The 16451-nt window shown below is 42.5% G+C and overlaps 1 protein-coding gene across 1 annotated transcript in view; it reads left to right on the forward strand.

Moving 5' to 3' along the window:
- Window positions 1–16451, forward strand: part of CLPB (ClpB family mitochondrial disaggregase) — a 143238-nt gene that overhangs the window by 81470 nt on the left and 45317 nt on the right. The window contains exon 6 of the mRNA XM_036888603.2: window positions 16059–16156. Coding sequence (XP_036744498.2) covers window positions 16059–16156 — 98 coding nt within the window. The remainder of the gene's footprint in view (window positions 1–16058; window positions 16157–16451) is intronic.

Raw genomic sequence — 16451 nt, forward strand, 5'->3', positions numbered from 1 at the left:
TCAGTGCCAGTGTTACTTGCTATTCAGAGCATTATCCCTCATCTAGAAAACCCCTATTTTAGGTTTCATTGAGCAGAAAACCTTGTTAGTTTTTGCATTTGCCCCTTTCCTTGCCTAACTACATGTGAAGTATGTTTGAATGTTCACTTCCACACATTTGTACCACCTCTTTTCTAACCAGACTGGCCTACATATTTTCCTTAGAACAAACCAGGCATTTCAAGTCTCCAGTAGTTCTGCTGATGCTTAATATTCTGTAGACATCTTATGCATAATATATCTAAACCCAGCCCTCCTCAGGCTTTCTCAGTATTCCGTTTTTGGTGAATGGCAAAGTCATCTACCTGTCACCCAAACAACAACAAGCTATTATAAGTAAGTCTGATGACCTTGTCCTCACTTTCTATCAAGCCCATCTTTCTTATAATTTTCTCTGAAGTTCATCTTCTCCTCTGTCCTCACTACCCTAGTTCAGACTTCATCACTCTCTCCTGGAGTATTATAACAGTCTTCTTATTGGTCTCACTGCTTCCAGGCCCCACTTCAAACCAGCCTTTACCTCTCAAAACTCTGTCACTCCCCTGTTTGAAAACTTTCAGCAAATCCAGTGCCTATAGACAAGGCCAGATGGCTAACCCAGCACACAAGTCTCTCTGCAGTCCACCATGAATTTTCTGCCACCTTCATGATTGTTTACTTCAGGACTGGGACCAGAGCTTGGGAGGCCTACCAGGGAGATGGAGGCCTACATCCAAGTGGGCCTGAGGAGACAGACACAGCCTCTGCATAGGCCTGCCTACCTGCACATTCCCTAGCATAGAGCCTTTCCTGCCTCCAAACCTTTGCTCATTCACTTTTCTCTGTCTGGAATGCCCTTTCTCCATGTCTCCACTTTTCAAACTCCTACTTGGTCTTCAAAAGCCTACTCATTTATGTCTTTTCTGTGTAACCTTCCCTGGCTTGACTACATAAAGTGAATCACTTCTCACTCTATTCCCCCATGGCAATTTAGGAGGTTATTTTGTTGTTTTAAAGATTCTGAAGTTTCAAAAAACAGAGCTTAACATGTATCATCTCCTCACATACCCTCTACCCCCTGCTCCTCTGTTCCTGTTGCCAAAAGCCCTGGCCAGGTCTCTGACCTGTGGCTGGCTCCTTTCTCAGTACTCCATCTCTGCACATATACCATTTGGTGTGAAGCATTTTAGGAAGGAACGCCTAATAATGGTAATTGTAGTAAAAATAACAATAGCTATCATTATTAAGTTCTTACTATGTACCCAGCTCTACACTAAGGCTTTTATCTCTTTTAACACTTAAAATAACTGTGAGTTTGATACCTTTATTACCTACATTTTCCATATGCATAAACAAAGGCAGTAGGCTAATAAATAACTTGCCCCCCACCCAAAAAAAATGAGTTGCCCAAGTTCCACCACTAGTAAATACCAGAGCCATTGTGGTACATCTGTGATTATAGTCTCAAGAGGAGAATTCTAATCTCTGTCCTCAGAGCCTCTACAGGGTCTGGCATGAAATAGGTGCTCTGGAGTGTTGGCTGGTTGATGGAATGAATGAATGAATTGGTGTTCTTTTCAATGAATTTGCCTTCATTCTTAAGAGGGCCTGGCTGAACATCTGTAGCTTATGCCAAGAAGTATGGATTTTGTCTCATCTCTTAATGCTCAGCTGTGTACAGACATGTTCCCTCCCACTCAGTAACAAACTGCCTGGAACTCTTTCCTGGCTCATATTTACAAGAGAATGTGATAAATTCTGTATTGATCCATCCTGTTCCACTGTAAATTTTGCAAAAGATGATTAAATAGAGCAATAGAGTCTGCAGGCATTGTGGCTCAATATGTTGTGGAGTGGCGTATCGACCTCCTCCATCCAAAGGCAGCCAGCGCCTATCCCTGCTGCCCCAGACCAGTAATTAAAATCCTGTGAGACTGGGATTTAAAATCCAATCATATCCCTGAATCAAGCCTTCTAGCCTCCCCATGTGACGAGAGCAATAAGGTAACGGCAGGAGCATGTTTATGTCTGTGCTGAAGCAGTCCCCATAGGGTGGGTAAGAAATGGAGAGTTGGGTAGTCCTGCTGGCTAAATCACTTCACCCTGACACCACAGCCACTTGTAAGACTATCTGTAGGTACATAAACAAGTCCCAGCCAAAGACCAAAACTTGGGCTATAAGAACAAAATATCATTCACAAAAATCCACAGTTTGTGTTTTATTGCACGCTTCTATTTCCACAGCTGATAGTTGGTTTAAACAAGTGATTTGGCCTCAATTAAGCTGTGGCCTTTAGTAGGCAAGTATATGTTTGAATTTCCACAGGAAATTCCACCTAAGCTGAAGCCAACTTTCCCTGTGCTGGGGCCTGTAATCAAGGCACAAGAAACTATTGAAGTGAACTTCTCCGTCTCCTTTCATCAGCATAGGGAGCACCTTAAGGGTTGGAGCAGTATCTTCTTTGCCTTTGTACCCTAGCACCTAGCTGCTACTAGACACATAGAAAGCTCCCAGAAATTCTCTCTGACCGACTGAATAAACACAAATTAACAATTGGTCTTGAAAAACACCTCTATAAACTGACATATAAGTAATAGACCTACCAAGTGATCATCAACTCGGTGCTTGAACGCATCCAGTGCTGGGGAACTCATTTATTCCTGAGGCTGCCCAGATTCTATCTTTGGGTGTTCTGATAGTTAAAAATTTCTTGTATTCAGCCAAAATCTGCTTCCAAAGGTCTTAATTTTATCAGTGGGCTTATGAAGAATGTATCTAATCCTTGGCCCTTCCAATACCTGAAGATGCAGGTGTGTTTTTCTAAGCTATCTTTTTTCTAGCCTAAACCTCCAGTTCCATAACCCATTATTTTCATGTGACTTCTAAACCTTTTCCTATTTCAGTTACTCTTCCCAGAATGATCTCTACTTTGTCTTTCTTCCAAAGCCCATGACTTCCCATTTATCTCCATTAAGTTTCATCTCAGTTATTCCAGCTTTTAATGTCAATCTTCCATCAGGTTTATTTGGTGCCCTTCCTACCTTAATCTGACATCTGCAGATTTGATGAACAGACCAGCCCTGTGATATCTGTATCAGGGATGAACATGCCAAACAGAACCATGCCTATTTGCTGCCACCCAGAACTTCCTTTCAGGTCATCTCTGATCTATCAGTCATTCTACCCGCTGTGGGCCTGGTTAGTCCACCAGTCACTTACTAACCCTCCACATTGTACTGGCACCCAGCCCACATTTCTCCATCATGTCCTCAGAGTTGTTCTGAGACATCCATTAGGTTGTCCTGAGACATCCCATCATACATTCCATGTGATGAAGTCCACGTTAGCCCTAACTATACCTGATTGAGCAAACATAATCGTGATGAAGAAAGGAAATGAGGTTAGTCTGACATGACTTTGTGAACCCACCCTGATGCCTAGTGATCACCATCATTTCCCTTTCTAGGTTTTCACAGAGCACCCCTTTAGTAATATATCTGATTCTGGAGATGAAACATATGTGTGAAAAATGTGTGATCAGGTAAGTGCTCTAGGAATTCAAAGGAGGAAATAGCCCACATAGGCTGGAGTGGTCTGGGAAACGTTCAGGCAGGGGAAATGGAGCTGTGCTTTGCAGAAAGTAGGGTCTGGGTATTAGGCAGAGGGGAGTTTGGCACCACTGAAAAGAACAGTGACAGCCCAGTGTAGTCCAGTCCTAGTCAATGTGGAACTGAAAGCTTGGGTGGTGGAGCCTGAGAGTGCAAACAAGTTGAAAGAGCCCTGGACTGGAAGGCTCTTCCAGTCTACTCACAGTCTCCATGGACCTTCCTTCCCTAGCTTCTCCAGTCTGTTTTTCTTAGTGCTTCTCCAGTCTGTGGCACCTGCTGCTCTTCAACAGCTGGTGCTATGGTTTCCCGTCTTCCTGGCTACACGGTGTGGGGCTCCCTTGTAGTGGGGCAATCATTCTTAGCTCCTCATCCCCTTTCACCACACTGTATTGTCATTTCTGTTGCGGTCCCTCTCCCACCAGTCTGGGTTCTGCCTGAAGGCAAGAACCAGTCTGATTTCACTGTGTGCCAGACCTTAGCCCAGTCTCAGTGCTTAGTTGCTTTCAGTGGAATGTCTGGACCCAGTGATGAGGCAATAGCTTTAGAAACCCCCCTCCCTGAAGGCAAGGGATCCCACCTGCATCCACTAGGAGCCCTGAATAGAGGAGAAGGAACCCCGTTTTATACCTTTTCCACAAAGCTGTCTAACCCAAACCTACTTCTACAAAACCCCCTTCTTGGCTTTGGAGCATCTGAGCACACTGGAAAGGAAGAGGAAAGGTGATTCTTCCCCTTTATGAGTTATCAGGCCTTTGGAAGGTGGCACTATGTGGTGGAAAACCAGACCTGGTTTCTTTAAAAACCAACAAAAATGTTTTTATTATGTAAAATTTCAAACATATACAAAAGAGAGAATATTATAAGTCCTTGCTTTAAATCCCAGCCTTACTGTTTATCTACTGGATGACTGGGGGCAAATTATTTCAGCTTTCTGAGCCTGTTTTCTCAGACTTTGTATGATGAATAACTCAGATATTGTTACACCCAACAAACGTTAGCTTGTCACCTTTCACCTTGCTTTTCTGCCAGGCTCAGTTAAATCATCTGTAAAATGGAAAAAAAATACCTCTCCTGCTTTCTCCAAATTGTTGTTAAATATATGGAAGAAGTCAGCACAGGACATAGCACATGATCAGTGCTCAGTAAAGGTTTAGATACACTTGTGTTCATGTGCACAGGAGAGGCTATCTCCAGGTGCACATGTATACATGTGTACATAATGTTGAGAATGTCAGTGGTGTGGCTTATGGACAAAGCTTGGTAAGATGTCAGAAAACCAGGGCCCCCGTCCCAGTTCTGCTGTGCTTCCTGTGGCATCTGGACATGTTTCTTCTTTCTCACCATCAGCCTCTGGGAATACAGAAGAGAATTGGTCTGTCTCTGATCTGAGGAGCTACGTACAGACTAGATGTGAGGATTGAACAAGGATGAACCCCCAGGAAAGGGAGGGAGTGAGGAGGGCAATAGGAGCCCACAATGGACAGAGAGCACTGAGAACTGGAGGGCTACGGGAGGCTTCCCAGGGAAGGGGCCTTGAAGAAGAGGTAGGAACTAGATTGTCAGGGAGACAAGGGGCAGAGTCTAGGCATGAGGAGTGGCCCAGACAACAGTGCAGGGAGGGTGTGGACACAAGAAAGGTGCACGGCTTCTCTGATGTGGTCATTCTGTCTCAGAATTCCTTGATGAGGGGTTCACAACCGAAAAGAATAGATCACTCGACATTGACAGTAGATCACATCACAGAAAGATTTCCCTTATAGTCATCAAAAAACTTCTACTTGGGAATAGGAAACAGTTTAAACAGTGAAAATCAGAATAAAGGTGGTAGTGGAGCTAGCAGTAAAAAGGGAAACAGGGAATGTAAAAGTTATTACAAAGAACACTGTATAGCCTGTACAGTCTTTTCTTTCAATATTTTTGAACTTTTTGTCTTATCCAGTCCAAACAAAGCCCATAGAGGTAGGCAGGGCAGCAGTCTTAACCACAGGAGAGTGAATTCCCCAACCAGGGAGTGGTAACCCCCCACCTCTGCCACAGGGAAGGGGTGTCAGGGAAGCTGCAGTGGTGGTAGAAGTCAGTAAGGCTGGTAGTGCTACTGCTGGGTGAGGTGGTGGGGAGGGGAGAGCATGTCAGTATTACTGATAATATAGCCTAACACATTTGTATAGGACAGTTATTGTTGTGTTTTTAAAAATCCCTCTTATAAGCATTATCTCCTTTGATATTCACAAAGGTAGACAGAGGCCCAGGACAGGGTAGTGTCAAGGAAGGAGGGAATAACATGCCTCCTCGCCTCCCGCACCCCACCTTATAAACTGTTCCTACCAGCAGGAAGATCTCAGTCCAACCCCCACCTAATTCCAGCACTTCTCCTTAATTCCAGGAATGGCAGGTGGGCCTCTCTCTCTAGCCACTTCTCCCCACTTCCCACCCACAGAGCCTAAAGGTTGTTCGGGCCTGACCTGACCTAATTGGCAAGAGAGGCATCTAATACAAGCATAGAGAATAGGAGCTTTGGCCACAGGAGCTAGGGACGTGGTCACACACTTACTGTCAGAGGGCTCTTCTGAGGAAGAATAGCCACATGTGTTTACTCAGAAGACAACACCTGGAAAGAAGTCTGTTCGTTTGGTAAATGTTGAACACCTGCTCTGTGCCAGGCCCTGTGCTGGGCAGTGAGGATATGGCAGTGGATCAGACATGGTAATGCAAAGTGACCCATGCAATAAGATAGAAGCAGAGGGCCTGCAGAAACACAAAGGACAGGACCACACCTGGGGTGGGGGGAAACAAGGTTTTGTGGAGGAGAAATCTAAACTTGGTCTTAAGAGATGATGAACAGGTGTTTGCAGGAAGACCAAGGAGGGAATGGGTTTGGAAGGGGAGACTGGGGCTCATATGAAAAGGATCTGCCCTCAGTTTACTTGGGGAAGCCCCTTGGAGGGTCATGAGCTTGGGGCTGGGTTCTAGGCTTGTTCAGGGGAACCAGGGTGACCACCTGTTTCAGATGTAATAAAGGGGAGTCTCTTCTTAGGAAACTGGAAGAGCTCACTCTTAAGGTCTTTTTCCATAGATATATGTTTTTTTAAGTCTGTGATTGTGCAAACCAAGGGCAGGTGCGGTACCAGAGAAGAGCAGTGGGCTCCCTGGACCCCAATGGGCCAGGCTTTTTCTCTCACCACTTCCACTGCCCCACATAATGAGACCCAAGCCAGCCCCTGGCACCAACCGGACCAGCCCATGATCACCCCCTCCCTACTTTTCTGGCCCAAGCCCTATTGACAGATACTCCAGAATCTGAAGGAATTCAAGACAAATGGTTAAGAGGATGGAGTTAATAAAATTTGAAAAATTGAGGCCTGTCATTCCACTAAACTTTTTTCAATACCACTGACAGAAACATATTTCCCCAATGAGTGACCTTCCACAGCTGTAGCGGGCAGGCACAGCCGCAGCAGTGCTACCAGGAAGCCTGTCTGCTATTTATCAAATATTATAAGCTGGGACGCACTAATCTGGAGCAAGGAGAGGAGGGGAGGGTCCTGCACTATACTGCCTGGGGTGCTCCAGGTGTTGGCCCCAGCCCCAGACAGCCAGTGGGAGGTGACGGATGGCCTGCGATTAGCACTCCCCACCTCTGTCCAGCTCTCTCACTTGCTCCCAGAGGCCTGACCCTCTAGACCAGCTGCTTGGCCCGGAGGGGCCCTGGGTGGGAGGCAAGGAGAGGTCAGGCCAGGGCACGGGCCATCCTGATGCCCCTGGAGAGGGCAGGCGGGTGAGACCCAATGTGGTTATTTATTGGAGTATAATGGTTTGTGGCCGTTGGTTGTGGAGGTGAAATCGATCAGTTGTAGAAGTCAGGTTCTATCAATTATTACAGCAATTAGTCAAGTCAGAGCATCAGAGCAAGGGTGTCTGAGCTGGGGAACTAATATTATATGGACATTTTCCATGGTGCCCCTCCTGCAGCCTCCCTAAAGTGGGAGCAGACATGCTGTCCTGAGGCTCCAGAACCCTGGGGAGTATGGCTGGCTTCCCTACTCAGGAGTGCCTGGGGTGAAGCCTGAGAGCCTCCTGGGCTGGAGACAGCCCGGTACTGCTTTCAAAGGCATCCCTGTGCCGGCTGGCCCAGGTGCAGAGATGTCCTACCTGTCCCCATCCCATCCTTTATTAAAAGTGACATGACTCCTACTAGAAATTACTCAGTGGCCAATGTTTATGGCACACATTTTTCATTCTGTAAGCAAATATAGATCACTGACAGCACTTGTTTGATGCTGCTAATCTTACCCTCTCTTCTTTCTCCCACTGTCTTCCTCTCTCACCAGCTTTCCTCTTCCTCCTCCCCTTCTCTCTCCCATTTTCTCTCTTCCTTACCCATTTCTCTTTTCCTTTTTGCTCCTCTTTTCTGTCCCTTCCATAGGTCTCTCCCTGATCCCCCTTGCACTCCAGCTCATATCTAGTGACATTGCTCCTCTTGAGACTGCCTAAGAAAGGAACAGCCGTCGCACTGCTTGACTGTAGCTCCCTTTCAGCACTAGCTATGGTCCAGGAACTCTGTGGGGAGGGATGGGTGCTGTCTGCCACTGGCCCTCAGCATTTGTGGAGCTGCTTGGTGCTGGGCACCAAAGAGAACAGGGGTGGGCTGGGAAGGCCAGGCCAAGTTAACAAGCCCTAATAGCCCTTCCTTCCTTCCTGAGCCCTCATAGTACGATCTGTCCCCTCTTCTGCACACTGATCACGCTCAGCCTGGATTGTAGTTGTATAGTCATCTTGCACCCCCGTTCGCATCTATAGATCTGGAATTGTGCCTAGTCTCGAACTCTAGGTAACATCTAACCTTAAAGACAGGAAGAGGAGCTCTGCAGAAGAAACAGATAAGGAACGGTCACAGGGGTGAGAAAAACCTGAGAAAGTGGTTTCATGGAACTCAAAGGAGAGAGTGGCCAAAGCATCAGTTGCTATAATAGTCAAGAAATACAAAAAGGAAAAAACTATTCATTGGTTTTGCCAGTCCCCCATCATCCTGCATACAGGTCCTGCAAATACAAAATTCCCAGTAAGTGCCAAGAACTGAAAGAATGAGGCTCTGTCTGAGCCTCTTAGGACTTGCCTGCTAGCTAGGAGGAGCACAGATGCCCTCCTTACTAAGGATGTCGCGCTTTATCTTGCAAGCAGTGAAAAGCAATGCAAGGATTTTCAGCAGGGGTGTGTCATGACCACCCTGGTGCAAGAGTGCAGAATTGGAGTTGAGAAAACCTGGGGATGGTTTTGACCCCTGGCCTGAGCAAATAACTAGCTTTTTGACTGTGGGATAGTTATTTCAGTTCTCTGAGCCCAGTTTTCATGTCTGTAGCATAGGAATTTTAATTATCAATAATAGTAAGCATTTATTAAGACCTCTCAGGGTGGTCGTAAGGATTGAGTGATAAAATGTTCATCAAGTACAAAACACAGTACCTGGCACGTAATAGTGCTCAGTAAATACCAACAACTGTTGTTACCACCACTCCTAGACATGTAGCCAAGAGACACGAAAACATATATCCACACAAAGACTTATACACATATGTTCACAGAAGCATTGTTCTTAACAGCCAAAAAGAGGAAACATCCATCAAATAATGAATGGCTAAACAAAATGTGGCATATCCACAGAATGGAATGTTATTCAGCCATAAAAAGGAACAAAGTATATGCTGCATTCCTACTTTCAGGTTGTAGCATGAGTGACACATGGACAGCATGGATGACCCTTGAAAACATTATGCTAAGTGAAAGAAGCCAGACACAAAAAAGCACATATATTGTATTGATTCCACTTACATGAAATGTCAAGTGTAGGCAAATCTGTAGGGACAGAAGCAAACTAATGGTTGCTGGGATTGGGGAGAATGGGGAGACCTGGGATAATCGTAAGGGGTTTCTTTTTGAAGTGATTAAAATGATCTGGAATTATGTAGTGGTGATGGTTGTACAAAGAGTTGAATTTTATGGTATGTGAATTATATCTCAATAACAAAATAATATAAATTTTTATACCAAATTCACATTAGAAAATAGAATTGTGTATAAAAATATTAATATTTTCTCATTGATAATAAGCTTCCTTGGCCTGGATCATACTTTCTGCTCACTGCTCCTTCCCCCTCCTCCCACACCTATTCCTCTGCAGCCCAGGCAGTGACATGAGAATGGTTAATAAATGCTTACTATTATTGATAAGTTTATAGGCCTTTAAGAAGCAAAAAGCTTGAGTAGAAATAGCTTTAAATCATGAAAAAAAGGTTTCCACAGTCTAGAATTGAGAAACTGATTTTTACTGTCCATCATCAAACGGCCGAACACCCACCCTGAACCAGAGCTTATGCTGGCATGGCCTGTGCTGGCATGGCTTAGTCAGTGTTCCCAGCTGGCCTACTGCATTTTTTTTAGTTGGTTATTTTTATTATTATTATTATTATTATTATTATTATTTTGATATCATTAATGTACAATTACTTGAACAACATTATTACTAGACTCCCCCTATTATCAAGTCGCCCCACATACCCCCTTACAGTCACTGTCCATCAGCGTGGTAAGATGCTATAGAATCATTACTTGTCTTCTCTCTATATACTGCCTTTCCCGTGTCCCCCCTGCAGCTACATTATGTGTGCTAATCGTAATGCCCCATTTTCCCCCTTATCCCTCCCTTCCCACCCATCCTCCCCAGTCCCTTTCCCGTTGGTAACTGTTAGTCCATTCTTGGGTTCTGAGGGTCTGCTGCTGTTTCGTTCCTTCAGTTCTTGCTTTGTTCTTATACTCCACAGACGAGTGAAATCATTTGATACTTATCTTTCTCCACCTAGCTTATTTCACTGAGCATAATACCCTCTAGCTCCGTCCATGTCGTTGCAAATAGTAGGATTTGTTTTCTTCTTATGGCTGAATAATATTCCATCGTGTATATGTACCACATCTTCTTTATCCATTCATCTACTGATGAACACTTAGGTTGCTTCCATTTCTTGGCTATTGTATATAGTGCTATGAAAAACATAGGGGTGCATCTGTCTTTTTCAAACAGGGCTGCTGCATTCTTAGGGTAAATTCCTAGGAGTGGAATTCCTGGGTCAAATGGTGTTTCTATTTTGAGTTTTTTAAGGAACCTCCATACTGCTTTCCACAATGGTTGAACTAGTTTACATTCCCACCAACAGTGTAGGAGGGTTCCCCTTTCTCCACATCCTCGCCAACATTTGTTGTTGTTTGTCTTTTGGATGGTGGCCATCCTAACTGGTGTGAGGTGATATCTCATTGTGGTTTTAATTTGCATTTCTCTGATGATTAGCAATGTGGAGCATGTTTTCATGTGTCTGTTGGCCATCTGAATTTCTTCTTTGGAGAAGTGTCTGTTCAACTCCTCTGCCCATTTTTTAATTGGCTTATTTGCTTTTTGTTTGTTGAGGTGTGTGAGGTCTTTATATAATTTGGATGTCAACCTCTTATCAGATATGCCATTTATGAATATATTCTCCCATACTGTAGGATGTCTTTTTGTTCTACTGATGGTATCCTTTACTGTACAGAAGCTTTTTAGTTTGATATAGTCCCACTTGTTCATTTTTGCTTTTGTTTCTCTTGCCCGGGGAGATATCTTCATGAAGAAGTTGCTCATGTTTACTTCCAAGAGATTTTTGCCTATATTTTTTCTAAGAAGTTTTATGGTGTCATGACTTACATTCAGGTTTTTGATCCATTTTGAATTTACTTTTGTGTATGGGGTTAGACAATGATCCAGTTTCATTCTCTTACATGTAGCTGTCCAGTTTTGCCAACACCAGTTGTTGAAGAGGCTGTCATTTCCCCATTATATATCCATGGCTCCTTTATCATGTATTAATTGACCATATATGCTTGGGTTTATATCTGGGCTCTCTAGTCTGTTCCATTGGTCTCTGGGTCTGTTCTTGTGTCAGTACCAAATTGTCTTGATTACTGTGGCTTTGTAGTAGAGCTTGAAGTCAGAAAGCGAGATCCCCCCTGCTTTATTCTTCCTTCTCAGGATTGCTTTGGCTATTTAGGGTCCTATGTCATTCTATATGAATTTTAGAACTATTTGCTCTAGTTCATTAAAGAATGCTGTAGGTATTTTGATAGGGATTGCATTGAATCTGTAGATTGCTTTAGGCAGGATGGCCATTTTAATAATATTAAGTCTTCCTAGCCAAGAGCATGGGATGAATTTCCATTTATTAATGTCCTCTTTAATTTCTCTTAAGAGTGTCCTGTAGTTTTCAGGGTATAGGTCTTTCACTTCCTTGGTTAGGTTTATTCCTAGGGATTTTATTCTTTTTGATGAAATTGTGCATGGAATTGTTTTCCTGATTTCTCTTTCTGCTAGTTCATTGTTAGTGTATAGGAATGCAACAGATTTCCGTGTATTAATTTTGTATCCTGCAACTTTGCTGAATTCAGATGTTAGATTTAGTAGTTTTGGAGTGGATTCTTTATGGTTTTTTATGTACAGTATCATATCATCTGCAAACAGAGACAGTTTAACTTCTTCCTTACCAATCTGGATGCCTTTTATTTCTTTGTGTTGTCTGATTGCCATGGCTAGGACCTCCAGAACTATGCTGAATAAAAGTGGGGAGAGTGGGCATCCTTGTCTTGGTTCTGATCTTAAAGGAAAAGCTATCCGCTTCTCGCTGTTAAGTATAATGTTGGCTGTGGGTTTGTCATATATGGCCTTTATTATGTTGAGGTACTTGCCCTCTATACCCATTTTGTTGAGAGTTTTTATCATGAATGGATGTTGAATTTTGTCAAATGCTTTTTAGGCATCTATGGAGATGATCATGTGGTTTTTGTCCTTCTTTTTGTTGATGTGGTGCATGATGTTGATGGATTTTCGAATGTTGTACCATCCTTGCATCCCCGGGGATGAATCCCACTTGATCATGATGGATGATATTTTTGATGTATTTTTGAATTCGGTTTGCTAATTTTTTTTTTTAGAGGGCATCTCTCATATTTATTGATCATATGGTTGTTAACAACAATAAAATTCTGTATAGGGGACTCAATGCACAATCATTAATCAACCCCAAGGCTAATTCTCAACAGTCTCCAATCTTCTGAAGCATAACGAACAAGTTTTTACATGGTGAACAAGTTCTTACATAGTGAATAAGTTCTTACATGGTGAACAGTGCAAGGGCAATCATCACAGAAACTTTCAGTTTTGATCACGCATCATGAACTATAAGCAATCAGGTCAATCATGATTATTCATTTGATTTTTATACTTGATTTATATGTGAATCCCACATTTCTCCCTTATTATTATTATTATTATTTTTATTTTTAAATAAAATGCTGAAGTGGTAGGTAGATGCAAGATAAAGGTAGAAAACACAGTTTAGTGCTTTAAGAGGGCAAATGTAGATGATCAGGTGTGTGCCTATAGACTAAGTATTAATCCAAGCTAGACAAGGGCAACAAAACATCCACGGATGCAGAAGATTTCTCTCAAAACAGTGGGGGTGAGGTTCTAAGCCTCACCTCTGTTGATCCCCAATTTCTCACCTGATGGCCCCCCTGTGACTGTGCCTATCTTAGGTTGTTCCTCCCTTGAGGAATCTTACCCGTCTCTGGCTAACCAGTCATCTTCTGGGGCCATACAGGGAAATGTAAAGTTGGCAAGTGAGAGAGAAGCAATATTGTTTGAAAAGGTTAGCTTTTTACTTTTTTGAAGATTTATGCCCTGTGGCTTCTATGCCCAGCATTTGTCTTGAGGTATCTTTACCACTTGGAAGAATTATGATACTCGGTAATTTCTATATGAGGCACGAATTCTACTTAAGGGTTGTAATTATGAAGGAAGAAGAGAAGCTATAGAAGTAGCAGGCGGAAGAAAACATGGGAAGTTTGATTATTTCTTTGACATATCTTCTTGTAGAGTAACATAAGCGTGTATAGGTTTTAAATTACTAATTAAATTGTGTGCACACATTAACATAATAGGAATACAGCTACATAACCAAAGCAGACCTACAATTATCAGCCATATCCAGTGAAACCAAGAAAACCAGTTAGGCACCCTAGGCATTTGTGAAAACTTATTAATGATATGATGGATATTGTCTAACTGAATTTGAATATTTTGAGAAAAATCAGACAAATTAAAACAACACATTCCTGGGAACTGTTCACATCCCATATGTTCTTTTAACAGTAGATAGTCTATAGTCACAAGATTTTGGAGCGCTGCAACTTACACTTCTCCTAATTCTTGGTTGAGTTCTGACAGTATAGATCCAGTCAAATCTGTTGTTTTACTGTATGCACAGGCCAGCTTAGATATCTCCTTCATTCCAATGGCAAGTCCAGGAACCAGTGGGATGAATGCAGCTACAACTGCAACCGGTTTGCTAATATTTTGTTGAGTATTTTTGCATCTATGTTCGTCAGGGATATTGGTCTGTAATTTTCTTTTTTTGTGGTATCTTTGCCTGGTTTTGATATTACAGTGATGTTGGCCTTGTAGAATGAGTTTGGGAGTATTCCCTCCTCTTCTACTTTTTTGAAAACTTTAAGGAGGATGGGTATCAGATCTTCACTAAATGTTTGATAAAATTCATCTGGTCCAGGGATTTTGTTCTTAGGTAGTTTTTTGATTACTAATTCAAAATCTTTGCTGGCATTTAGTATATTTAGATTTTCTGTTTTATCCTGGGTCAGCCTTGGAAGGTTGTATTTTTCTAGAAAGTTGTCCATTTCTTCTAGGTTATCCAGTTTGTTACCATATAATTTTTCATAGTATTCTCTCATAATTCTTTGTATTTCTGTGGTGTCCGTAGTGATTTTTCCTTTCTCATTTCTGATTCTGTTTATGTGTGTAGACTCTCTTTTTTTCTTGATAAGTCTGGCTATGGGTTTATCTGTTTTGTTTATTTTCTCGAAGAACCAGCTCCTGCTTCATTGATTCTATTGTTTTATTCTTCTCAATTTTATTTATTTCTACTTTAATCTTTATTATGTCCCTCCTTCTACTGACTTTGGGCCTCATTTGTTCTTCCTTTTCTAGTTTCATTAATTGTGAGTTTAGACTGTTCATTTGGGATTGTTCTTCCTTCCTAAGGTAGGCCTGTATTGCAATATATTTCCCTCTTAGAAGTGCCTTCGCTGCGTCCCACAGATTTTGTGTTGTTGAATTATTGTTGTCATTTGTCTCCATATATTGTTTGATCTCTGTTTTTATTTGTTCATTGGCCTACTGCATTCTTATGGCAGGGACTGAATCTTAACCTTTCTGTACTTCTAGATAATACTTCTCTAGAAAAAAAATCAAGAATTTTCTTCAGCATCTGCTGTGTTCAAGACACAGATTTCCTCTTATGTTTCTGTCTCCCTACCTTGAGAGGAGTATTTAGGGCCAGGCCAGATCTGATTCTTCTGTGTCTTCAGGACCCACTCATTCAAGGTTTGCCAAATTGAATGGAATGGACGGTTTTTGAAAAAGAAAGTGAGGTGCTCAGTCCTAGGCTTTGGGAAGACTCTGACAGCCCAAGGGGATAAGATTATCATTTCTTCCATAACTGCCAATCCTTTGCACCAAGCAGACACTTTATACAGGCTTATGGGTTGTCAGCACTTAAAGGAGAGAAGGTAAATGCATGGCCCCCAGCAAGCCCTTCTTTTTGTTACATTTGAAGTTCTTTGTCCTTAAATCACAGGAAGGAACTGTTGATTAGAGGAAGTACCTGCCCACATGCACACACTCACCAAAAGCTAGCATTGGTAAGGGCATCAAACCTTGGGGCTAGCATAGCCAGGTTCCTACTGGTGATGCCCACAGCCTTCCAGGGGACCTAGCTAATTGGCAGAATCGGTAGGCAGGAGATACTAGAGGTTAAAAAACATTAAAGGAGAGAGGGGGACAAAGAGCAGAAAGAAGGGAGCCTTTTCATTGTTTGGAATATTCTGTGCTTTAGAAAGGAAACTTTTACATTAATTTTATTAATGAATATTCATATGTATGCAAATGAGCCTGATAATATGGGTATTTTAATGACTAATGTATTGCTGTTGGGGTATATCAATCTGCATGTTTGGTATATTTGTTAGCATGTTCAGCTGTGTGTATTTGTGTGTATATAGCACACCTGTGTGGTAGTATGGGTAGTATATTTCTGCACATGTGTGCATTTACATGTAGAAGCCCCTATACCCTGATCTCTGTGTCAGAGGACTAAGAACTCTTTTCTCAGGGTAGCTTGACATGTTTTTCCCACTGTTCTATAATCTCTTAGGTTTTTGTTGCTCAGTTTTTCCATGAGGATTCCTCACACTGAAATCAGGATCCAAGGTCCAAGCCACCTCTGAAGTAAGGCCAAGGCCCTACTGATCACTCATAGAGCTCTGACTTTTCTTCCTGACAGGAGCCAGCCCCCTGCAGAGGAATGAAATGGGACACACACCCTTGGATTATGCCCGAGAGGGGGAGGTGATGAAGCTTCTAAAGACTACTGAGGCCAAGGTAAGTTTCAGGAAAAAGAGAAGGCCTGTGGGTACTCCATGCCTCATTTAATCTTTCAGTCATTAAATTATGTCAGGCTCCACACCAAAGGCCACTTCTCCTTAGGTGGTTATTGTCTGTTTAAATACAAATCTGAACCCCAATCTCATCAAGAAAAGGAAGCTGTCCCTGTTGTGACAAGGAAGAGGCTGGGCCACTTCTGGCTTCTGAGGACTAACCTTCAAATTCAGTTTTTGATTTTGTGGGTCTTCTAACTCCTTTTCATAGGAGAGGAGATAGCAAGACAAAATCTTTA

This window comes from Manis pentadactyla, chromosome 9 (assembly GCF_030020395.1).
Source record: "Manis pentadactyla isolate mManPen7 chromosome 9, mManPen7.hap1, whole genome shotgun sequence".
Lineage (NCBI taxonomy): Eukaryota > Metazoa > Chordata > Mammalia > Pholidota > Manidae > Manis > Manis pentadactyla.